This window comes from Podarcis vaucheri (assembly GCF_965113315.1).
Source record: "Podarcis vaucheri genome assembly, chromosome: 1".
NCBI lineage: Eukaryota > Metazoa > Chordata > Lepidosauria > Squamata > Lacertidae > Podarcis > Podarcis vaucheri.
In genome coordinates, this window is record NC_138759.1 from 30,800,884 (window position 1) to 30,826,292 (window position 25,409).

A 25,409-nucleotide genomic window follows, 5' to 3' on the forward strand; every position below is an offset into this window, starting at 1 on the left:
AATTAAAAATACACAAGGTAGTTTGCAATAGAAAATCATCTATCAGACAATATTATTTATTTGAGCATATGGTGCCATGGCTACGCAAGGTCTTTACATAGGTCTCCCACATCCACCACTCTATCCAATGGTCAGCAGTCTTTCTCCATTAGACACAGGGAGAAAGTACATCTATGCCTGCAGCCACAATGTTAGCTATCTGCCTCATTAAGATAGTAGTTGTGCAACCATATTGTTGCCAAGTATGCATTCTTAATTAAATATATGGCACATGGTCCCTTTAAGATGACAAATCACACCGTTCCAAACTGCACCAGTTTGGACACCTCTCAAAGTATTGTCACCCCATTTGGTGTGACAGATCCTGAGATTGTGCATTTGGATAGCATTTTGAAACAAGATGGGGGACCAAAATGCTTCAACTTATTTTCTTCCTTAGAATTCCAATATTAGTTGATAGATTGGTGGTCTCATTCTAGTGCTCAACAAAAGAGATTCAAAGACTCTCTCAAGGCAAATATTTTTAAAAATGTTGTATAAGCACCAACAACTGGGAAACACTGGCCTGCGAGCGCTCTAATTGGAGAACAGCCTTTACCAAAGGTGTCATGGGTTTTGAAGACGCTCAAACTCAGGACGAAAGGGAGAAACATGCTAGGAGGAAGGCATGCTTGGCAAACCCTCACCATGATCAACTCCCACCTGGAAATCTTGTTGGAAACACGCCTGGTAAGGCCACCAACTTCCCAAGTCTTCGGGGTGTATCTCTGATGGTCCTCCCTGGCTATAAATCTCCATCAGTCCAGAGAGACTGGTGATAAGCGACTTTGGTCTGAGGAAACAGTGTTGACTCTTGCAACCTTCAGATGTGAACAGGAGATTGAGCACAAGGTTGCTGTCTCAGAAGCTTCATTGAACAAGAGTGTATGTGTCAAGGTGAACACAGTTGGAACAAGGCATGAAAGCACAACTGCTAAGTGCAGGTTTGCCCCAGAAGTTTTGGGCTGAATTGCTGAACGCTTTTTCTTACACGTGGGTAAGAAAGGTTTCCGCTGGTATGGAAAGTTCTCCTTTTGAGAAACTGTTCCAGAGAAAACCTTCTGTCAAGCACTTAAAGCTTTTTGGGTCTCACATGTGGGTAGAAACACCGCAAGAAGAAGAAGAGTTTGGATTTGATACCCCGCTTTATCGCTACCCTAAGGAGTCTCAAAGCGGCTAACATTCTCCTTTCCGTTTCTCCCCCACAACAAACACTCTGTGAGGTGAGTGGGGCTGAGAGACTTCAGAGAAGTGTGACTGGCCCAAGGTCACCTAGCAGCTGCAGGTGGAGGAGCAGAGACGCGAACCCGGTTCCCCAGATTACGGGACTACCGCTCTTAACCACTACACCACACTGGCAAGGTGCAAAAGGTGCACAGGGCATTTTCACGGGTAATGAGAAAGGTCAACACAGAGTTTTATTGCCTGATTCTGACACAGTGATTCTTACTAGGAATATAGAATGTGCTGCTTGACAGGAGAGAGAGGTTCTCCACAGTTTCCCCATAAATCCCAACACAGATGTAGATTCTGAAATTGAGAGTGACACTGAAAGCACCACTGACATTTCTAGTACAGATGACACAGTTATTGAGAGAGGTACACAAGCAATGACCAGGCCATCGTCTGAGGCTGAACTGGAATTGCCAGAGCCACTGTTTACTGTTGGTCATGGTTCTCCCAAATGTTCTCCTAAGGAAGAACCAGCCAGCAAGGAGGATTTGCACCTGATACGTAAATCTGAGAGTCACAAAGGGACTGCCTGTAAATTTCACTCAGGTAGTCACTGTGGGGAGCATCCAGAATACAGTGGTTCCTCGGTGTGGTGATCAGGTGGGATTGCTATGAGGAATTATAAGAAATATAGAGTAAGCCATCTGTGTCAGCAATGAAAGCATTGCGTTGACTGGGTTTAAACTATTTTGATATGATTCTTGATCAATCCACACCTCTGCATCCCTGTTCCATTTCTCTTTCTTGACAAGTCACATACTGCAGGCAGGCATCCTGGGTCATCAAAGATAGTGGGCAGCTTCTTTTGATGTAGTTTTTCTGGTATGTTAATCTTAGGATATTAATCTTAGGACCAGGAAACAGATCTCACGTGAAGGTGATAATGATCACTGTCCTCCTGGCCATCCTTATCGTGTGTATTGCTTGTTTATCACCTCCCGGGGTTGCCAAATGCACTCCTTTGTAGTTCTGTTTTGTTTACCCCATGCTTAATTAGTTTTGGTAGTTTATCTTTGTCCCCATGCGGGTTTGTTGAAATGCTCAGAAGAAATCTTATTGGTTCTTACAAACACTCTGTAAAAGTTCTTTTGTGAATAAAACGACCTGGTCGAGGAGTGGAGGAGAGAGATTATTATACGCACCCTTCCCAGAGTCTTGCTGGTTCAAGTCTCTGTGTTTATTCTTATTAATCAGAGTTCAATCATTCCTTTACTTTGGGAACGCCTCACCTCGGTTTATGAACAGCCCTGCTTATGAACTATTCGGTTTACAAACTCCGCAAAAACGGAAGTAGTGTTTGCAAACTTTACCTCGGTCTACAAACAGAAGCTGAGCGGTGGAAGGGCACCGGCGGCAGAAGGCCTCGTTAGGGAAAGTACGCCTCAGTTTAAGAATGGTTTTGGTTTAAGAACGGACTTATGGAATGAATTAAGTTCATAAACCAAGGTACCACTGTATTATTTTATACCATATTCTCACCCATAATTCAGAGTGCTTGCATTGACCTATAAAGTGCTAGATCTGACATTTTGAAGGCATTTGATTTATCCTACCAATGCTCCAATGTAATGCTATTTTGCAGCGGTTTCCTTTGATCTTTTCTCGCTCTTTTTGTTTCTAACGTTGCTTTGATTTTACTGATTTTATTTCTTGAATGGATTTGTACATTTTGTTGTGAACTGCCTCTGGATATAAGGCAGAGAGATGGGGAATAAATAAATACGGAAATCAGTCTTGAATATATTGCAGACTTGCATATTTTATCCTCCCCAACCATTTTGTTTTCAATGGCAGAAACTTTGTTCAAACACTGAATGTAGCTATTGTCATAAAATAACATTTGTGTGTGTGTGCACGTAAGACAGAAAAATAGGTAACAGTACACAAGCGGTTGAGTTATACAGAACATCTCTGTTATTGCATATACTTCTGATTAGTTAATGGTAGGCAGACCTCAACCTTTTCTAGCCTCAGACAAGACTAAACAATGAAGAATATTTTCTCTTGCCTTTCATTCTTACGTGATGCTTGTCTGTCCTGTGTCCTTTGTGGTGCACTACTTCTAAATTTCTCTCTCTTCCTTTTACGTGCGGTTACGTGTTTTCATTTAGTCAGGAAATGCTGCACCAGGAAGTAAGACTAAATTCTTGCATTGTTTTTAAGACACATTCACACAAAAGTGACATCATCAGGAAGTTGGAGTGAATATAACAGAGAGACAAAAGTGCTGTGCCTGCAACTAGGGGAAAGGGGGGTTATTCTGACTGAAACCTCTTTATCTGCAAAACAGCATCCAAGTGTCCCTATTTTCCAGGTACAGTCCTGGATTTACAGAAGCCATCCCAGTTTCTGATTTGATCCTAGAATTAGGATGTCCCTATTTTCAGCAGAGAAATGCTGGAGGGTATGGAGTTATGCAACCCCCAAGCCAAGGAGATAACTAACTATACAACCTTTAGAAGACATCTGAAGGTATAGGGAAGTTTAAAAAAAAGGTTAATGTTTTATTATTATTTTACATATGTTGGAAGCCACCCAGGGTGGCTGGGACAACCCAGTCAGATGGGTGGGGTATAAATTAACAACAACAACAACCATTATTATTATTATTATTAAGAACATCCCTATTTTCATCAGAGAAATGTTGGAGGGTATAAAGCAATTAGAAAATAAATTTAAAATCATGCAATGTAATTGGCTACAAATCCACCAGTCTTACACTTTGCTCACCTGCAGACCATTCAGCAAGAGTCTAGAGAGCATATTCTCTATGAATCTTTAGTCTCATAGAGGTGTAGAATTCATATTATTGCCTACCATCCCAATCTCTAAGCAGTGCAAGATTCCTGGGGTTTCAGGCCCATTTACCCAGGGTTTATACTTTGAGTAGCTGTCTACCAGCCCTACTTGGTACGCAGGCCGAGACCCTACCTGCCCGCAGATTGTCTTGCCAGAGTGGTGCATGCTCTTGTTATCTCCTGCTTGGACTATTGCAATGCGCTCTGCGTGGGGCTGCCTTTGAAGGGGACCCGGAAACTACAACTAATCTAGAATGTGGCAGCTAGACTGGTGACTGGGAGTGGCCACCGAGACCACATAACACTGGTCCTGAAATACATAAATTGGCTCCCAATACGTTTCCAAGGACAAATCAAAGTGTTGGTGCTGACCTTTAAAGCTCTAAATGGCCTCAGCCCGGTATACCTGAAGGAGCGTCTCCACCCCCATCATTCAGCTGAGATCCAGCTCCAAGGGGCTGCTAGGGGTTCCCTCACTGCGAGAAGTGAGGTTACAGGGAACCAGGCAGAGGGCATTCTCAGTAGTAGCGCCCGTCCTGTGGAATGCCCTCCCATCAGATATCAAGGAAATAAACAATTATCTGACTTTTAGAAAACATCTGAAGGCAGCCCTGTTTAGGGAAGTTTTTAATGTTTGATGTTTTGCCGTGTTTTTAATATTCTGTTGGGAGGCACCCAGAGTGGCTGGGGAGGCCTGGTCAGATGGGCGAGGTATGTAATAAATTTATTATTATTATTATTATTATTATTATCATTATTATTATTATTATGGCTGTACTGCACACTACCTCCAAGATCAGAGGCAGCAAAGGGAACAATCAAAGGGAGAGGGCTGTTGCCCTTGTGTCCTGTTTGTGGGCTTTCCATAGTTATCTGGCTGGCTTCTGTTGAAACAGGATGTTGGGGTAGATAGGGCTTTGGTTTAATCTACCAGGGTTCATATATTTGCCTCATGCTGAAAACTGGCCGTATGAGTCCCTATCCTTTCTGTTGTCATCCAGTAACACACACCTGTTTCTGGCATCTAATCTTTAAATCTTCGCTTCTTGACATTTGAAGTGACTGCCATATATTTGGCAGAGGCATCATTGCTATGTGCTACTCTGACCAGACTGGCTTCTCAAGCAATAAGAATCATACTGATTTCTGCTCTTGGCATGCATCGCATCCCAAATCGGATAAAGGGAAAGGATAGGAAATACAGTGGTGCCCCGCAAGACGAATGCCTCGCAAGACGGAAAACTCGCTAGACGAAAGAGTTTTCCGTTTTGGAGGTGCTTCGCAAAACGAATTTCCTATGGGCTTGCTTTTCAAGACGACAATGTCTTGCGAGTTCCTGCTGTTTTTTTTCCTCCCCCCCCTTTTCTAAGTCGCTAAGCTGCTTATCAGCTGATCCAATCAGCAGATAAGCTGCTAAAAGCCGCTAAAAGCCGCTAATAGCGCTAATCCATCAATGGGCTTGCTTCGCAAGACGAAAAAACCGCTAGACGAAGAGAATCACAGAACGGATTCTTTTCGTCTTGCGAGGCACCACTGTACCTTTACTCTCCTGCAGACTCTATAGTAATTTTCTCTTTCTCTCTCTCAACATGATATAAAGCCAGAGCACACCCTAATAGCTAATATATTGGGTGATAGAATAGAAACAATATTGGAGGAATCTATACATCACGATCAGGCCGGTTTACTTCTGGGGAGACAAATGAAGGATAATATAAGAAATATCATAGATGTTATAGAATACTTGGAAGTAAGAAATGAAAATCAGGCAGCATTGATATTTATAGATGCTGAAAAAGCGTTTGATAATGTCTCATGGGAATTTATGAAAAAAGTCCTTGAAGAAATGAATTTTGGAGAAAATTTTAGGAAAGGGATTCAAGCAACATATTCTGATCAAAAGCCAAATTAATTGTAAATCGGGTGGTAACAGATAATTGTAAGATACAGAAAGGAACAAGACTGGGATGTCCATTATAACCTTTCTTATTTATTTTGATTCTAGAAGTCCTGACGAGAAATATCAGGGCAGATGAAACCATTAGAGGAATTATGGTGGGGGAAAAGACATATAAATTAAAGGCATATGCAGATGACCTTGTAATTACAGTCAAGGACCCTAAGAACTCTCTTTCGAAAGTTTTAGAAAAAAGTACAGGAATTTGGGCAAGTGGCAGGCTTTAAGTGAATAAAAATAAAGCAAAGCTGTTAGTGAAAAATCTATCAAAAATGATAAAAAAGAACTACAGCAGAATATAGCAATAGAGATCCAAAAAAAAGTTAAATAGCTAGGAATTTGGTTGACAACCAAAAATATTAACATTATTAAGACAATTATGAAAAAATTGGAACAAAATAAAAAGGAATTTAGAAATATGGGGAAGAATGAATTTATCATAGTTAGGAAGAATTGCAGTGATTAAGATGAGTGTATTGCCAAAAATGTTATTTTTATTTCAGTCAGTAGCGGTTATAAGTAATGCAGCATGCTTCAAGAAATGGCAAAGGGCTATTGCAAATTTTATCTGGAAAGGGAAGAAACCAAGAATAAAATATAAATTACTTATGGGCGTTAAAGACAGGGGTTTCTCCTTTCCAGATTTTAAATTATATGAGGAAGCTGCTTGCATTGCTTGGATCCGGGACTGGATTAAATTTGTTAGCTCTTGAAGGACATGATAACAGATTTGGATGGCATGCGTATTTGTGGCATGATAAATTGCATAAAGGATTTTACAGTCATATAATCAGGAGATCACTTCTGCTTTGAGGTTTCTTTGTTTGTTTACAATCAAGCAGTGTATAAATGTTCTGTCGCCCGAGGTGGCCGCTTCACTCTGCCTCATGAGTGGGGCAGCCGGCTTTCTCCTCTGTAATAATGCAATCACACATACAGTTCCTAATAACACCCCATCTCACCCACAGACTGTTCGCTTGTTCAAAAGCTTTGATGAGAAGAAGAAGCTTCTTCAAAAAAACCCAAAAGCTTCCAGCTCCCCTTTGCCAAATCGCCTGTCCGGGATCCATCCCGAAGAGCGTGAAACAGAAAAGTCATTTCAGGTGGCAGCGTCGTCTTGGCAACCGCAAATTCAGCCAGGAAAGGGGAAATTTTGTTGTTGTTTAGTCATGTCCGTGACCCCATGGACCAGAGCACGCCAGGCACTCCTGTCTTCCACTGCCTCCCGCAGTTTGGTCAAACTCATGCGGGTAGCTTCGAGAACACTGTCCAACCACCTCGTCCTCTGTCGTCCCCTTCTCCTTGTGCCCTCCATCTTTCCCAACATCAGGGTCTTTTCCAGGGAGTCTTCTCTTCTCATGAGGTGGCCAAAGTACTGGAGCCTCAGCCTCAGGATCTGCCCTTCCAGAGAGCACTCAGGGCTGATTTCCTTAAGAATGGATGCGTTTGATCTTCTTGCAGTCCATGGGACTCTCAAGAGTCTCCTCCAGCACCACAGTTCAAAAGCATCAATTCTTTGGCGATCAGCCTTCTTTATAGTCTAGCTCTCAATTCCATACATCACTGCTGGGAAAACCATGGCTTTAACTATACGGAAAGGTGATGTCTCTGCTTTTTAAGATGCTGTCTAGGTTTGTCGAGGTGAAATTAGCTTATTTCAAAAATGAACATTCCAGTAGGAAAGAGCTCAAAGGCCAAACGGGCTTTAAATTCAATGCATCGTTCTGTGGCAACGCCACACCGAATCCCACCTGCTACGGCCGGGCTCGAACCGCCGAAGACAACCACCTCCATCACGGAGCGATTCGTACTAGTCCCGCCCCCTCTCCGCTACGATTGGACCGTCCATCCGCTTAACCCCGCCCCGAAACCGACACCGCCTTCTTCGGGATTGGCCCTCTCGAATCTCGGGGCGCCGAGCCGCCGAGCTTAGGCATCTGGGTCCCGCCGCCCGGCTTGCCTTTCGAGGGCGTTTCCACTCTGCGCACCACCCCGCCCCACCGTGTCAGTGTAGTAATGCGCTCCGACCCCGCCCCGCCGTGACGTTCCCGCCTGTCATTGGCGGGCGCTTCCGGCTGCGTTTCCGGTGCGATATTACCAAGGCAGGGACGGGCGGTGGTTGGTTTCTCGGCTGTTGGCCGCTGACTGCCTGACTGAGCCGGCAAGATGGAGCGCGGCGCCGAGAAGCTGAGCGGGGAGCCCCGCGCCAACGGCTGCAGCCTCACCGGGCACCACGGCCTGAAGAACGGCTACGTGCGAGGCTTCCCAGGAGCGGAGCCCCACGGCCAGGTGAGGCGGGTCGACGGGGCTCCTCTGCCGGGCGCGCCCTGCTGCCGCTGCTGAGCGGCCCCTCCCCAGAGCGGAACCCAGGCCGCGGCCTGCTCGGTCCCGGCGCGCGTCCGCTTGGGCTGGAGTCTCGCCTCAGGGCGAGGTTCTTGGGCTGGGCCGCGCTTGCCTCTGGCGTCCCCCGCAGGAAAGAGGGAGAAGGATGGCTTGGAGCGGCTGCCTCTTCCCGCCTTCCCCTCCTTGGCGTGGCCGAGAGGAACGCTCGAGGCTGGCAGAGTCAGGCGACTCCCCGCTCCAGGAAGGGACGGAGGGAAGCAAAAGTGCCTTTCCCTTTCCCTTCCTCTTCTTTTCCTCGAGGGGACGGGGAGTTGATCTAACCCGGAGCTGGCGTCCTTCCCTTCCCTTCCTTTCCTTTCCTTTCCTTCCTTCTCTTTCTTGGCGGCTTTGGAAGCCCAGGATGATTTCCGCAGGGACACGCACACTTCGTGTCTCGAAATTAACTCCCCTGGTTTCAGTAGCCGAATTTCCCCTTCGCATTCAAGAAAGGAGGAGTACAGCGCCGGCCTTACTGGCTGAGGTTTCCAGGCTAAGACACCTGCTTACTCTCTTCCGGGGCTGGAAGGCGAGTTTCCTTCACCCCCATTCCAATGCATCCTGATTAATAAATGATGGCACGAGGGCAGGCCTGTCAACCCCCCTCCCCCCCAAAAATGGTCTTCTTTGCCGAGCTTCATATTCAGATCAAGGGGGAAGCCCCAGGACAGGGGTGGAAGTGGCAGGGATTAGGAGCAGAAGGGTAAGTTGTGGCCCCCAGTTGTTTGGTGGGGGATAGGGATGAGACTCCCGTATCTAGCCTTCGATAAGCCGCGGGGCCAGGTAAGAAGGGGATCTGCCACCTATTTGATCCTCCTTATTTAACTGCATTCACAGCAGCCTGAAACTGTGTTTCTTCTATAGTTTAGTGGGGGGGTTTCACAGGGGTGCAACCCTCTGAATTTGGCATGCTGTGTGTGTGTGTGTGTGGTAAAACAAAAAAGAAACACAGAATTTCTAATTAAGGCCACATTCTGGTGCTTTATATAAAAGCCATGAATCCTGCTCCAGTTTACTGTGTGTATAACTTATTTCTGGAACTGATGCTTGAAATTGAAGTGTGTTTAGTAGTTGTACTACTTTTTATATCTTAAGATGTTCTGGCCATTATTGACACTTAGTTTGGTTATGATTTATTGTGTTTTGCTGCTTTTCTTCTTGTAGCTTGATCATATGTAAGTTTATTTAGAAGTTAGACTTGCAGAATTTAGTAGCCTTCAAGTCTATCCTACATACACTTACTAGTGAATAAACTTGCTGCCCTATCACAGTGGTGCCCCGCAAGACGAATTCCTCGCAAGATGAAAAACTCGCTAGACGAAAGGGTTTTGCGGTTTTTGAGCTGCTTCGCAAGACGAATTTCCCTATGGGCTTGCTTCGCAAGACGAAAACGTCTTGCAAGTTTGTTTCCTTTTTCTTAACACTGTTAATACAGTTGCGACTTGACTTTGAGGAGCAACTCATAGAACGTGATGTGGTAGCCTTTTTTGAGGTTTTTGAAGACTTTGGTGATTTATGAAGCTTTTCCAAAACTTTTCCGACACCGTGCTTCGCAAGACAAAAAATTTGCTAGACAAAAAAACTCGCGGAACGAATTAATTTCGTCTTGCGAGGCACCACTGTATTGTGTTTTGATTTGCTCTGTTTCACTTGTATGCAACGCTGACAAATGCTTACTGATTACTACTGCCGCTGTCTTCTGGTGACAATCACTTCATTGTACAAATTTTCTTTTATTCCTCAACAACCTTGTGAGGTATCTGGATGACCTTGGTAGACAACTATTTTTTTTTACTGGCCATCCATGAAGTCCAGTCTCACCATAATACTGCATTAGTACCACTGTATAGGCATTTTTTGACGTGATCTAAATTTATTCAGACTGAATGAATTAATATCTCGGACTTTGTATAAGTTCAGTGAACACATTGTTTTTAATATTTGATTCACTTCATGCCTTTTGACCTTTTCCATTTTGAATTTTACATGCAAATATAAAATTTTTGTTAAAAGCCGAAATATTAAACATTTACAATAGGTGAGAAAACTATCCATTTTGGACATTCCTTATCCAAGCATTTTTATTACAGAAATGAAGAAAACTACATGTTCACATGAAGCATGTGTTCTATGGCAGTTTGTACTGAGACCTGCTTTAATAGGCTAGCTAGAAACTGTCTCAGGTGCAGTATCTGCTTCCAGTTTCTGGGAAAGTGGGTATAGGGTTGTATACAAATTTAATAAATAATACTAACCAAGGGTCATGCTTAAATCAGATTTTGGGTATGTAAGATCCTTCATTTAGAACCTGTGACACACAAACACACACACATGCACCTATGTTTCTCACAGCATTTGAATCTGGAGAAGTTGTGAAAACTCTGGATTGGTGTCTGAATGAACTGTTGGACTGGATATGGGCCAATAAACTGTATTTGAATCCTGGAAGGAGAGGCTCTTGGAGTGGGTGATTCCCCTACCTAGGAGACTGGAAAGTTATCTGTTCTCCATAGGGTTGTACTCCCTCTGAAGGAGCAGGTGCATAGCTTGGGAGCTCCCGGATACATCTCCATCACTAGATGCTCAAGTGTCCTCTGTGACTAGAAGTGCCTTTTACCAGTTCTGCCTGGGTTGCAAGCTATGGCCATTGTTGCACAGGGATAGCCTGATACTGCAACATGCTCCGTGTGGAAATGTGATTGGGCTTCGTTCAGAAATTCCAATTGGAGCAGAATGCAGCAGCAAGACTGTTCATGGGGCCACATGGCCAACAACATGTGACACCATTGTTAAAGCATCTGTGGTGGCTGCGGTCAATCACTGAAATTATCTGCAGGAGTGTGGTTGGTTATCCCCTGAGTTGATGAGGCTCATTTGACAGCAACTAGAAACTGAGCCTTTTGTTTTATTGGCCCAGTCCTGTGAACCTATCATTGAATAGATGCTTAGCAGGCACTTTCTGTTTTAAAAGCACCTTTTGAAAACCTTTCTGTGTCACCAACCTTATGGTAGCAATGAAGAAAAGATCTTTTGCTAATAGTTAGTGGGTCTCTGATTATAACTTTTTATGTGGTTTTTCTTGTATGGTTTTAAGTAAGCCTGTTGTAAACTACTCTGAATTTTAATGATTAGCAGTATATAAAGATTTTTGTTGATAAATAAGTAAAGCACACTTTCGCAATGGTGCAAACAAGTTTTATTTAAAACAACTGAGTAACATGCTGTGTTCAAGTTACAAGACTTCCAACTGTTCTACAGATGAGTTCTCACCATGTTTTTCTGAAGTTCTATATACACTTAAATTGGAATAAGTTCCACTGAACGTGGTGGAACTTCTGAGCAACAATAGAGAGGGTCAGACCATAAAATACATAAACTAGAAAAGAGTGGTTCTGCCAGCTGCAGGGCATTCTTTGAATTTCTAATACACCGAATGTTATTACAAAGAACTGCTATGATTTTAAACATTCTAGCCTGAGTTATGAATTGTGTCAAAAAGCAGGGAGAGAAATCATGTCCTGCATTGTTCTTTCATCTTGCCATTCTTAGGTAAGACTGAACAAACCCTCTTTAATTCTAACATTTTGAACTGCTAGCCTGAAATGCAAGGAATTGAATGCACTACCACCAGCCCTTGGTTTTTAGTTCCTGCTAGCTCCTATGAGCAGAAATAGTTGGCTTACCCAGCCGGAAACCGTTCCTTCAGAGCAACTTCCATAGCTTCCTGCATTTTCACACATTGAGAGCTTTTGGTAACCATGCACGCAATTATTGTTAGAGCCTTTCTGAGTCTCATCTTGGTTGACTCCTTCACACCCAGAAAGGAAAGGACATTTGGGGATGGGCAGTCAGCATGGCATACTTAGTGACTGCTTTTGTGGATTCTTTGGTAGAACACCTCATGTCTTGTGCGTCTACCGTATGTATAGCATAACCTTCCTAGGTTTGAGACTTGGGACAGTACTTATTGTGTCTTAATTTATCCTCGTTTCTGTTCAATGTGTAGCAGAATAGTGCAGGCTTGGTGCCAGCCCTGTCAGCTCCCACTTGAATCAGTTACTTTGTAACTACTAGGGTAGTCAATCTATATTTGCTTCAATAGAGAGAGAGTTTCCCCTTGCTACGTATATAGCAGCCACATTCATAGTGGCCATATCTGCTTACTGGGAATTTGCATTTAAGTTGTCAGTTGGAGCAAGAAAGGGGAAATCCCTTAACATAACACATGTCTGGGTACCAGGGAAATACAGCATTGGGGTCACTGAATAGCTGGGATTATGTAACCTCATTTAGGGTGTTGAATGGCTCCCTAATAAAAAAGAGAAAAAGGTAAGTTCATGACCAGCTACTGACCTGTATCTGGCTTTCTTTTTTTGATAAACCTCTTTTGGAGGAAGATTTCCAAGTTGCTGTATCCCAAGAGTTCAGAATAAATAACTGGAATAAAGTGTTTTGACACCGTCTTCAAATAATTAGAGAAATAAATTATCAGTCTATTTATTGCAACCTCTCATCCCTGGGCTACATATAGTTCTCATGTCTGCAAGTTTATAATCAACACAAGGAATTGTACTTTGCTGTTCATTTTTAAGGAGCATATGCCTAATTGCACTGTTTATATAGTTAGTTTCTAGACTCGGTTCATAGTGCAGGTTCTTGGCTTTATAGCCTTATCTGGTTTGGAACCTATGCAATTTAGCTCATATCTCCTTTTATGAGCCCTTTATCCTTCTTGCTCTGTAAGTTGTGCCTCTGTCTCAATGTCACTCAAAGCAAGCACTGCTTTAGCAATGAGCAGAGCTTATACAGTCAAGTTGCAGCTTATGCACATTTAACATACAGAATTTCAACTTTATGCGCTTGTCTGTAAAAAGGTGAGCATCCAACGGGAAAGTCAACAAACCCATTGCACCATTGCACTCACCTTGGGGGAGTGTTTGGAGGTGCAGGGTGAATGCAGCAGCCTTGGGAGAGAGTGCAGAGGTGCAGCTGGAGGATTAAAAAGCATGGCCATGAAATGGAAGCCAGGTTCCTCCACTGGTGTGCAACATTGGAGACAATGATTGGTTCCAACACTGCAAGAAAAAGTGGCTGCGTTGGGCTGCTTGAGAGGATGGCATGTCGGTCTCCAATGTGGCGTGGAAATATAGCTGCAATGAATCCAGCATCTGTGCCATCAAGGTTCAAGAGAGAAACCTGTGAGGCTGTGACAGCAGGTGTTGCAAGGCTTTAGTGAAGACTGCAGAGGCATTATACTTATTGCTGGAAGACATGAACTGTAAACATGTGCCTGTCATGTTGAGACAAAAGACTCTCAACCTGTAGGCACTCTTCAAACCTTCTGCTATGGATCAGCAGCCTGGGAAGGAATTCAAAGCCAGCCATGGTTGGTGTGACAGTTTTAGGCACCACTTCAACCTTAAATATGTGGACATAATTGGTGGAGCTGCATCTGCAGACAAAGAGGCAGCAAAAGCCTACCCTGAGCAATTAAAGAAGCTGATAGACAAAAAGGGGTATTTTCCTGAGCAAGTTTCTAATGCTGACAAGATGGGCCTCTTTTGGGAGGGGGGGATGCCTGACCAGACTTACATCTCCAAAACAGGGAAACAAATCCCTGGCTTCAAAGCAGCTAAAGATGGTGTGGCAATACAGTTGAGCATTTAATAAATCATGTTTGCTGTACAGGTCAGAAAACCCCCAAAGTCCTAAAAGGCAAGAACAAAAATAACCTTCCTGTGTTCAAGTAAAGAGACTTGGATGACTGCAGCAGCATTTTTGGATTGGTTCCACAAGTGCTGCACTCCCATGGTGAAGTTCTACCTTGAAGAGAAACAACTGGACTTTAAACTGTTACTGGTTTTGGACAGTGCTCCTAGCCACCCCGAGGCAACCCACTTTGTCCTTAACAGTGTTGAAATTGTCTTTCTCTCCCCCAATATGACCTCCATTATCCAACCTCTCGACTGAGTTGTGTTTCGCAGATTCAAGGCAACTTAAACAACGCTAGTTGCATTACTTACATTGAGTGATCAGTGAATGCCTGCTGGTGAAACTTATGAAAATAATGTCGGAATGGCTTTGAGTGTTTTCCAACAATCAACAACAAAGTGGAACATATTGTCCAGATATTCAGGCGAGTGGGGGTTGATTGCTTTGTTGGCGTCAAGGAAGTAGTTGAATAATTGAGGGTCTTGGACAAACATTGACTAATGAAGAGCATCCTGTTCTCACAGTGGCCAAACAGTTGCCTGTGGGAAACCAGCAAGCAGGATTCGAACACAGGAACACTTCTCTTGTGGTTTCCAGCAGCTGGTATTCAGAAGCCTCTGACTGGAGGTAGAGCATAGTCACCATGGCTAGTAGCTATTGATAGCCCTGCCCTCCATGAGTTTGTCTAATTCTCTTTTAAAGCTGTCTAAGCCGGTGGCCATTACTACTTCTGTGGGAGCAAGTTCCGCAATTTAACTGTGTGCTTTTATAAGTTTAAATCCGCTTGAATTCGCTCAAGTCTTCCAAACAGAAAAGCACCTAAATGATTTGATTGCTGACTTTGATCCCTTTCTGGAACGAAGCCTCAAAATCACACATGGTGTTACAGACACTTTGTCTTTATCAAGAAATGTTTGAGCAGCTCAAGAGATAACAGTGACAGTTGCTAATCACCATGTTGCTCACAAAAAATAACGCAGCAGCAAACGAGCCCATGCAATCTACTTCTGAAGCTAAATCAGAGCCAACCACTTCACATGCAACTCGCCATCATACACCCAAGCCTCTCCCATCACTTCATGGAACAACATCAAGCACTGAAGAGGAAGGCTAAGTACCGTAGCTGGTAAGTGCTGCACCATGATTTTTATGGGGCATTTCTCAGTTTTAAAGGGTTGTTCGACTATTTTGGATTTATGTGTTACCCCTGAAATGTAATGCACACATAATATGTAAGTCAGCAATACTGCCATTATCCCAAGGAGAAGGCCTTATAGGAAACTACCACAGATACATTGGGGTCAGAGCTGAGGAAAATATTTCAACTGTGTGTATTGTTGACACTGGCTGGCGGTAGCTCTTCAGGTTTTCAGGCAGGAGTCCATCCTAGCTCTTCCTGTATATGCTGGGGGTTGAACTTCAGACCGTTTGCATGTAAAGTATGTGTTCTTCCACAGGGTTATGACCCTTCCCTTTTCTTTTTTCATAAAGATCATAAAGCATTTTTTGTTCCACAGAAAGCCTGGCTGCTGACTTCTGAGAATGTTTTAATACTGCCAGTTTCTCCAGTTTATTTTATTATGAGTGTTTTTTAAAGATGAATAGCATAATATCATAAGCTATCTTCAGCTTCAAGGTGGCAAGAGACACAAAATTTTAAATAATATTTTGTAATGAATATTATTTATATTATTTAAAATTTTGTGTCACTTGCCCCTTTGCAGCTGAAGACAGGGACACAAAATTTAAAATAATATTTTAAGAGAAAATCTTGGATGTGGCCAAAGCTTGACAAAGACTCAGAAGTGAGAGGAAGGCTGTGGTCTGCACAATCCCCTGGTCACTTTTTCTGTGATGCTATTTTTTGCTTACTTGTTCCCCGTTTCCATGTCTTTACTTCTCTCTGTACTATCATCCTTCAGATTCTTTGAGAATCTTTAACCTGAGATAGTTTAATTTTAACAGTATTATCCTCTGCTTTTTTCGCCCTATAGGACACACTTTTTCCCCTCCAAAAATGAAGGGGAAATCTGTGTGTGTCCTATGGGGCGAATGCAGGCTTTCGTTGAAGCTTGGAGAGCGAGAGGGGTCGGTGCGAACCGACCCCTTTCGCTCACCAGGCTTCAGGAAGCTATCAGCAAGCCTGGGGAGCCCGCGGGAGTTCCCGCAGGGCTCCCTAGGCTGCGGATAGCATCCTGCTGCACGGAGCACGGGGCGTGCTGAAGCAGAGCGCCCCACACTTCAGGCAGAAATCCGCAGCCTAGGGAGCCCTGCGGGAGTTCCCCCAGCTTCTCCCCAGCGCCAGCCCCACAAGCTCAGGGGACAGCGGGGAGGCGGAGCGCCGCCATCCCGCTGTTCCCCGACCTGCTTTGGATTCCCCGACCTGTTTTGGGGGGGGAATAAAGGAATTTTTTCCCCTTTATTTCCCCCCAAAAAAACTAGGTGCGTCCTTATGGGACGAAAAATATGGTATGTGGTGCTCCTCTTGCTTTCAGGCCGAGGGAGCTGGCATTTTTGGGTCAAGTGGCCTGCATGACTAAACCACTTCTGGCACAGTGAAACACCGTGATGGAAGCCAGAGCGCACGAAAACAGCATTTACCTTCTCTCGATCTAAGCTAGAAACCAAATTGTTGGAAAGTAAAAGAAATTTGTTGTCAAAAACGTATAATTTATTATTACAATGGCACACAAAAGATGAAGTAAAAGAGGTAATGATAAAATGGGTGAAAGGTTTTTGTATAATATTCAATTTGATTCATGGTGAAAATTATGGAATGAAGGAATTAAATTCATGGCATGTATGGCATTGAAAGAAGATATAATGAAAATGATTTATAGATGGTATTTAACTCCAACCAAACTAGCTAGAATGTATAAAATGAGAGAATTGTTGGAAATGTAATATTAAAGGAGACTTCTATCATATGTGGTAGACTTGTGATAAAGTTAAATTATTTTGGGGAAAGATGTTTAGGTATACTTTTTTAAAAAACAACAACAACAAAGTTGAAGCATTCTTGTTGGGTTTGATTGGAGAGGAAATATCTAAAGTTGACCAGAGATTGTTTATGTATGCCACTACGGCAACTAGAACTTTGTTAGTACAAAAGTGGAAACAGCAAGAATTAGTGATGGTGGAAGAATGCCAGACGAAGATGATGGACTATGCAGAACTAGCAAAGCTGACAGGGAAAATCTGAAACCAGAGTGACCAAGTGTTTCAGAGAGATTGGAACAAATTTATTCAGTATATAGACAGTTACTGTAAACATGTAAAGACACAGGCAGGACGGAGATAAACCATGCAGTGTATATTAGAATAAATTTTCTATTTTCTTCATTGAGTTTATGATAAGATAGGACAAATGTAGAATTGTGATGATACAAATGCGTGAAATTAATATGTGTTTTATAAAAACCAGACAATGGAATGGAGGGAAGTCGAGTAGCTTGGTGGAGCTAAAAATGTATAAATGGAGATAAGATGTTACAATATTGTTAAAAATCAAAAATCAATAAAACATTTTTTTTTTAAAAAAATTGTGTTTACCTTCCCGCCAGAGCGGTACCTATTTTTCTACTTGCACTGGCATGCTTTCAAACTGCTAGGTTGGCAGGAGCTGGGACAGAGCAATGAGAGCTCACTCGGTTGTGGGGATTTGAACCGCCAACCTTCCGATCAGCAAGCTCAACAGGCTCGAGGGTTGAGCCCACAGTGCCACCCACACTTTTTTTACCTTTTTTACCTTTACCTACCTACTAGGCTGACAGGATTTACTAAAACTGTTTTTTTCCGCAAAGAAAAGAGTTCAACAGTGGATTCCCTTAGAAGGTGGTGGACTCTCCGTCCTTGGAAAGTTTTAAAGCAGAGGTTGGATGACCATTTGACATGGATGCTTTAGTTGAGATTCCTGCATTGCAGGGGGTTGGATTAGATGACACGGGTACCCTTCCAACTCTACAATTCTTTGATTCTAAGAGATGTTTGGTATGACCAGGTTTCTTACTCTCGGACCCTCCCATCTTTTCTTGGCACACTAAATACAAGCTGTTAACTGAGATTACAATTTGAACAATTCAAACAAGATTGGTTACTGTTATGAAGCAATCCCAAGAATGCACATATGTGACCTAAAGCTCTGAAAAAGATAGAAAGCAAGTAGCTTATATGTTGTATTTTATTAGAGCTATGATTTTATGCATGTTAATGCTTCATTTATAGCCAATCTAGGCTATATATTAATATAAAGGCAGTCTTCTAGTTTGTGTTATGAAACATTTTGTTCATTGAAATTCACCAAATGGATTGCTATGTTTGTTGGCAACATTGCAGGAAGGATTTACTTGTGCAAGAACCTGGGATATTGCGTGCTTCTAAACAGCTCATTGGCCTTACCACTAAATCATTATCTGAAATTTTGGAGCATCAAAAGGAGAACAGAATATTCTGTTCAGGAATGCGAGCCAATAAAATCCTGATGTGTAGTGCACATTAGCATACAAAATGTAACAAACTAGAATGAAAGAGTGATTAAGCCAAGCAAAAATTAAGCCTTTAGCATTTACCTTAAGGCCTTTACACAGTCCTTGTTTTGTGAAGGTCTGGTGAGGAAGATGTACTAGCTACCAAATTATGTAATATTGGAGCCATCAAAGAGAAGTATGTGTTGTTCTTCCACACCAAGCTAATCTTATTAGCTTGTGTTCTCTTAGTAGAAGTGTCCTCTTGATCTTGATGAGAGAGCTCTGGTGCAATGGTTATGTATGGTATACTCCCCAAACCAGCATCTTGAGTTTTGCCCTGTAGCCAGTGCCATTGGCAGTGGACCAGCCTATTATTCTTTCTATTGTTGCATCAGTTGCTGCATTTTCTATCAGCTGCAGCTTCCAAGGGGTTATGAAGGGCCTTGGGTGTAAGGCAATTTATAGCAGTCTATCCTAGCAAGTAGGGACGCGGGTGGCACTGTGGGTTAAACCACAGAGCCTAGGACTTGCTAATCAGAAGGTTGGTGGTTCGAATCCCTGCGATGGGGTGAGCTCCCGTTGCTAGGTCCCTGCTTCTGCCAACCTAGCAGTTCGAAAGCACATCAAAGTGCAAGTAGATAAACAGGTACCGTTTCGGTGGGAAGATAAACGGCGGTTCCGTGCGCTGCTCTGGTTTGCCAGAAGCGGCTTAATCATTCTGGCCACATGACCCGGAAGCTGTATGCCAGCTCCCTCAGCCAGTAAAGCGAGATGAGCGCCGCAACCCCACAGTTGGCCACAACTGGACCTAATGGTCAGGGGGTCCCTTTACCTTTACCTATCCTAGCAAGTTGCAGGGTTAAGGTGATTAGCAGATTATTTCCTAGCTCCATTGAATGCTGTAGTCCAGGGATCTCCAACAGGTAGATCGCAATCAACTGGTAGATCGCAGGGTGCCTGTGATAGATCGCAGGACCGTCCCCCCACCCAAAACATAGAAAAGAAAAAAAGCTCAACAACTACGACTTCCCAAAAAAAGCTCTACCAGTTTTGTTTTTTTATAGTGGGAGTAGATCTCAGTCTCTTGAAAGCTGGACATGCCCGCTGTAGTCTGAACTAAATGAAGATGTGAAATATATCTCTGGCTACTTTTGGTGGTTCAGGCAGCAGTTGATACCTCCTGCTTCCTTTTCCACTTCAGTACTTAATATGGCTGGGTGATATTTGCTTTTCAACATTGTGATATATCACCATCCAAACATTGTGATGTAGTGATACATCATGATGTTGAAAAGTGGAGGGAGCTACAGTGCCGAGACCGATGCAGTTTGTTCCTCCCTCTGCTTGCCAGGCACTGTAGGTGGAGAAGGGCCTCGGGAGCCATGGCAGTTTCACTCATGATACAGTGGTGCCTCGGGTTAAGAACTTAATTTGTTCTGGAAGGTCCGTTCTTAACCTGAAACTGTTCTTAACCTGAGGTACCACTTTAGCTAATGGGGCCGCCTGCTGCCGCTACGCCACCACCGCACAATTTCTGTTCTCATCCTGAAGCAAAGTTCTTAACCCGAGGTACTGTTTCTGGGTTAGCAGAGTCTGTAACCTGAAGTGTCTATAACCTGAAGCGTCTGTAACCTGAGGTACCACAGTATACCGCTGGGTGAAGTTGCCATTGCACTCTGGCCCTCAAACCGGTTCTGGCCTGTGTATCAATGCATCGCCCAGGCCCTAGTGCCTAACCAATTCTGAAAACAGTTGGAACCATAAGACTTCAAATATGGATTACCTTAATTTATGCCTGGGCTGTAAGCTTTATTTATGGCACCATTCTTATTTAAAGGACTGGCTACGGAAAGGACAGTAGCACCACGGTACACCCAGGTCCTGCTGTCCAAACACTCATTCTACAAAAATTCACTTATCCAAACACAAGGAATTGGTACCAAAATCTCGCTACACACACTGCAGATTCAGGTATCCAAACAGCCCAACGGATTTAAAAACACTTAGGTCAGAGTCTACTAGGCAGCCTACCTGGTGTTTTACATCCATCTCTAATCTTGAGGAGTAACAATATCCAGGGGCCAAATGTTCTGGGAGGTTGCATTACATCAATACCTAAAAATTGTCAGTCATGCAGATGAGAAGGTGCAGCATGGCAGGAATTCTACAAACCCATTCAGGTGTTGTGCACTCATCATCCTTCAGAAGCTGGGTACCCTGTACAAACCCTGGGGAGCTGTGGAAAAAGCTCTGGTTAAAGAAAATATTGTTTTGTTTTTTAAATTGATACAATATTTATAGTGTTTGAGAGCAACACAGGCCAAGGTTGCAGTCAAGATGGGTAGTCCAAAATGTGATTGTTGTAGGTTGGCAGGGGTTTTCATGGGGCTTCAGAGAAGGCTGTAGAGAGCAAGACATGGTGCTGGTTGTGTACACTGGTAAAGTTTAATCTGAAACTTTTAAGGAATTGACTAGCCCTGCCTTGCTAACAGCTCTCTTTTCCTTGTAGCTCCCGCATATCGCTCAGAATGGAGGCTTGTATAAAAGACCTTTCAATGAAGCTTTTGAGGAAACACCAATGCTGGTTGCTGTACTGACTTATGTAGGCTATGGTGTCCTCACCCTTTTCGGGTATCTTCGAGACTTTCTGAGGCATTGGAAAATCGAGCACTGTCATAATGCAACAGAAAGAGAAGAACAAAAGGTAAATGCTTGCTGTTACCTTTGCTTCAGAGACAAGGTGGGGTTGAACAAGTTTGTGGTGAAGGAGATGTAGCTAGTCTTTTGTAACTATGTGTTTGGCTTAGACTGCATTTGGACATAGGGCCAAGCCATAGTTTGTGCTAATTGTAATTTAGCTGAAATCCTGGCTGTGTCCTAGAATATCAGCCAAAACATGGTTTGTGAGGGTTTTCTATTCCTCTTTCCTTAATACAGCCCATGGTATTCTAAGCTACCCTGCATTGGTGAACTATCAGCATAATGTTGCCCCATGAGCTGCTCTCTTACTATTGGCAAGCAGCTGAAGTGGAGCAGGGAGACGAATACTTTCTTTCGTGGGCTGATCTCAGCACAGCTGAAAATAAAGTGGGTTCTTGTGCGCAATTCCCTTGCCCTTTTGCAAGGTTGTCTAAGATACCTCTCTTTTTTCCTCTTTCCCACTATTTCCAGGGTTAATCAATCTTACTGCTGATGATTTCATTAGTTAATTTAATGTAAATGGCAAGTAGCTGCAAGGCACGTAGGTACCCCAAATGTTACCTAAGTATGACACTTGAGGCGAAGATGCTTACAAATCTCTCTCACACCTTGCAAGTAAGCATTAAATAGCATTATGTACATGGTTGACTGTTCCCCTTTCCTATTCAAGCCCTCTTACTTAAAAGCTATTGATTATTGTTTTTTAACAAAGAAAGGCAAATCTCTAGGCACCCACTCAGTCACAGCTTAAACCTTCTTAGAAAACATTTTTCAGTCTACCATCACACAGCATTAAGACCTGTGTGACGTTCCTGTTTCCAGGTTTACTCTTACAGTGCATAAATTACACCACCTCTTCCTTTGGTAGGTCTTTCCATGCTCCCTCTCAAGCCCAATATCTTTTTCAACATAGGTCTCTTTCACAAAAGTGGGAGAAGTGTCGCAACATTTTTATTTTGAATTGTTTTGCATCTATATTGCTCCCCAGCTAAGGGACTGCACATAAAAGTTTTCTCAAAAACGTAAGGTGCTTGTTTTTAAAAACAAAACAAAACTAAGGGGCCTTCAACCAAAAATGTTTAGTGGTTTTCAGACGTTATAGAATAAATTGTTTTTCAGAGAACTTACTTTAAATTATTAGAACCAGAAGCAGCAATTTTACTCTATTTCAAAAAATATATTTGTATCCACATAACTGAAAATTGTTTTTAGCCTAATAGTGTAGTGCTTCTAAACATTTTTAAAAGCGAGTTTAAACTTTTAACGACTACTTCCTTTCTGAGTCTGGCGGGCTTTCATCATGTTGAACCTGAAGTACAGTGGTGTGGTGCATTGGTGCTGGTGGAAGATTGATTTATATTCCACCAGTGGAACTTCGTATGGTACGGGTTTTGGCTAACAGGGATGCAGCCCTTGAATTGTCACTTCTAGGCACATCATCTAGAGCAGGCATCTGCAAACTCGGCCCTCCAGCTGTTTGGGACTACAGCTCCCATCATTCCTGACCACTGGTCCTGTTAGCTAGGGATGATGGGAGTTGTAGTCCCAAAACAGCTGGAGGGCTGAGTTTGGGGATGCCTGATCTAGAGTGTTCCCTTCAATTTGAATTTATGTCAGAATAGCACAGTTAGGTACTGGCAGCATTTGTTGCCTCAGGGGCAGTGTGTGTGGTATGGGTAAACAGGGGTTGGGGGTGGGGAGGATGTTTACTGATTATTGATACCAAAATGTTCAGGCAGCCTGGTCTAGTTTCCACTGCCTCAAAGTATGCTCAGAAGTGGCTTCTCTTACTGATTGCCAAAGGCAGCAGGTGGAGTTGAGAGTGCATATTTCATGCCTTTATTAGCTTTCTTCATGTCCCAATCAGCGGGCATGTAGTTATCTGCACATCTTAGATTCTTATTGGGAGACTTAATTGAAGAGGTTTAAATATTATTGGGACAAAATATAATTAGGTTTAGCTTGCATGTGCAGAGGAGTTTATATAACAAGTAACCACAGAAGGGGGGGAGGGATTGATATTAATATTGGGTATGTGAAATTTGTTGTATACAGTGGTGCCCCGCAAGGCGAATGCCTCGCAAGACGAAAAACTCGCTAGACGAAAGGGTTTGCGTTGCTTCGCTAGACAAATTTCCCTATGGGCTTGCTTTGCAAGACGAAAACTTCTTGCGAGTTTGTTCGCTTTTTTCTTAAAGCTGCTTGAAGAGGCGCAGTTGCGATGGGCCGTGCTTCGCAAGACGAAAAACATCGCAAGACGAAAAGACTCGCGGAACGAATTAATTTCGTCTTGCGAGGCACCACTGTAAAATGATGTTTTGATTATGTAAAATTAGAAAGTGGAAAAATAAAATATTATAAAAGGCTGAGAGGTGTATGGGTTGTCTTAGGGATTTGTTTTTGTTTTTGCAGAGTAGGACACAACAGATAGGAGATCATTCAACAGTAAATGGTGCCTTGAAGAGTGCTGTATTATGAGCTTCTTGTTACCAAAGGTTATTAAAAGATTCTTATTGTGATATTGTCTGCCTAGGTATGTTAGGGAGAGGCAGACTAAGGCCTTATGTTGTGAAAATGCCTGTGAGACGTATTTTGTTGCTGGTGAAATGTTATCATCCTCCATGCTCTGTAGTCTGGCAGACTTCAAGGGCGGAATGTGCCAAACCACAGTTGGTGCAAACTGACTTTGCAAGACAGCTTCCAACTTTGATTTCGAACCTTGGTTTGTTGGCCTTTCCTCTAACATCTTACAATGTATGGATTGGCTCTGCTTCTGAATGTTAGTGTCTTGGTAATATGAGGGATTTACTTGAAATTTTAGTGTAGTGAGCAGAAGGTTTGGGCATATCCAGACAGTTGTGGGAAATCGTCCAAAGATGCTCTAAGTTACTGTCTGTCATTTACCGCTGCTCTTAAGTTTACTAATTTTATACCTTGGGTAGGCCTTGGAACAAGACTTCGTAGATACAGGGGTTTAATTTCATTGCACTGGTGTACTCTCTAAAACAGTGAGGTCTGCATTTTCAGAATAAGCTTCGGTGACTTAAAGGTTTTCTGGCTACTAAAGGTAAAATAAAGTGGTTGAGTTGAAAGAATGCAGCTTGCTAGCAGATTACTCAGGTGACTCATACAGCAGATTTCTTCAGCCATGCTCTGCTTCCCTGAATCTTGCTTGATTGCTCTTACTGAGAAATAACGACTACTGGGAATGTGGTTTGGTTTTCCTCATGTTTCTGCCAAAGGAAAGAAGTTAGCATATCATCAAAACCAGGGCAGCCTTGCATTTCTAAAAGCCTCACTTAAGGGGTGTGGAAGCCTTGTGGGTTGGAGGTGTTAGTTTCTGTTCTTATCACTGTGCAGCTGCTTGGAGTCACAGGACTCTGTTTACATTCCAGGGATTCCAGACTATTGGAAGTCTCACGGGAGAGGAGACGGGATGTGACGTTAGTGGTTTCCTGGTTCCTTTGTTCCTTTGTTCTGTTGCTCTCTGCTTTCATAGAGAGAGGGTGTCTTTTCTGTCTGCGTAGCTTAGAAATAAAACTATTTGCAATGTAGCCATAAATCTTATCACTTCCGCATGCTGCTGGAAACTCTGCTTAATGGAATGTGCCTGAGGCCTCATCAAAGGCTCAGGTCATTAATTATTCGTCAGAGGTGATTCCGAAGGCTCAGCCGGAGGAAAATGAGACTTTATGAGCTTGGCCGAGCGGAAATGCTGATATTTGTGGTCATGGGCCCAGACGAACAGCAGAAGAACAGAATGCAGGTTATCTTCTCTGCGTGTCAAGAAGATTGATGAGAGGTATGTGCTCTTTCCCTGGGAAGCCTTCCAGTCCCTGGTTAAGGGTGGACTTTGAACTTCTAGCCAAAGCACTTACCGGCAGTGGCAGAAGAAAGCAAAGGCCTCACATGTGCTTTTGGAATGCAGCTAGTAAATAGACACAGCTTGCTTTAAATGACACAGAAGGCTAATGCCAGAATAATGGAGGCCCTTCGAAATGCCATGGCAGTTCCAAAGCTCCAAAAAATTAATTATCAAAACTGGGTGCAGTATGCAGAGGCTCTGCTAAGAAAAGAGGGTCTGTTGAATGTGATATCAGATGCCGCCGCCCCAGCTCCAATGAC

The 25,409-nt window shown here is 43.2% G+C and overlaps 1 protein-coding gene across 3 annotated transcripts in view; it reads left to right on the forward strand.

The window, feature by feature from the left end:
- The first annotated feature begins 2,409 nt into the window (after positions 1-2,409).
- SPTLC2 (serine palmitoyltransferase long chain base subunit 2) overlaps positions 2,410-25,409 on the forward strand; it is a 72,583-nt gene continuing 49,583 nt past the window's right edge. Inside the window, exons 1-2 of one of the 3 annotated variants that reach the window (XM_082233271.1) lie at positions 2,410-2,718; positions 21,094-21,288. In XM_082233271.1, coding sequence (XP_082089397.1) covers positions 21,163-21,288 — 126 coding nt within the window. In that variant the 5' untranslated portion in view covers positions 2,410-2,718; positions 21,094-21,162. Of the gene's footprint in view, positions 2,719-8,106; positions 8,317-15,224; positions 15,245-21,093; positions 21,289-25,409 lie in introns of those variants that run through there. The other 2 variants (XM_082233270.1, XM_082233272.1) reach the window with 2 other exon arrangements.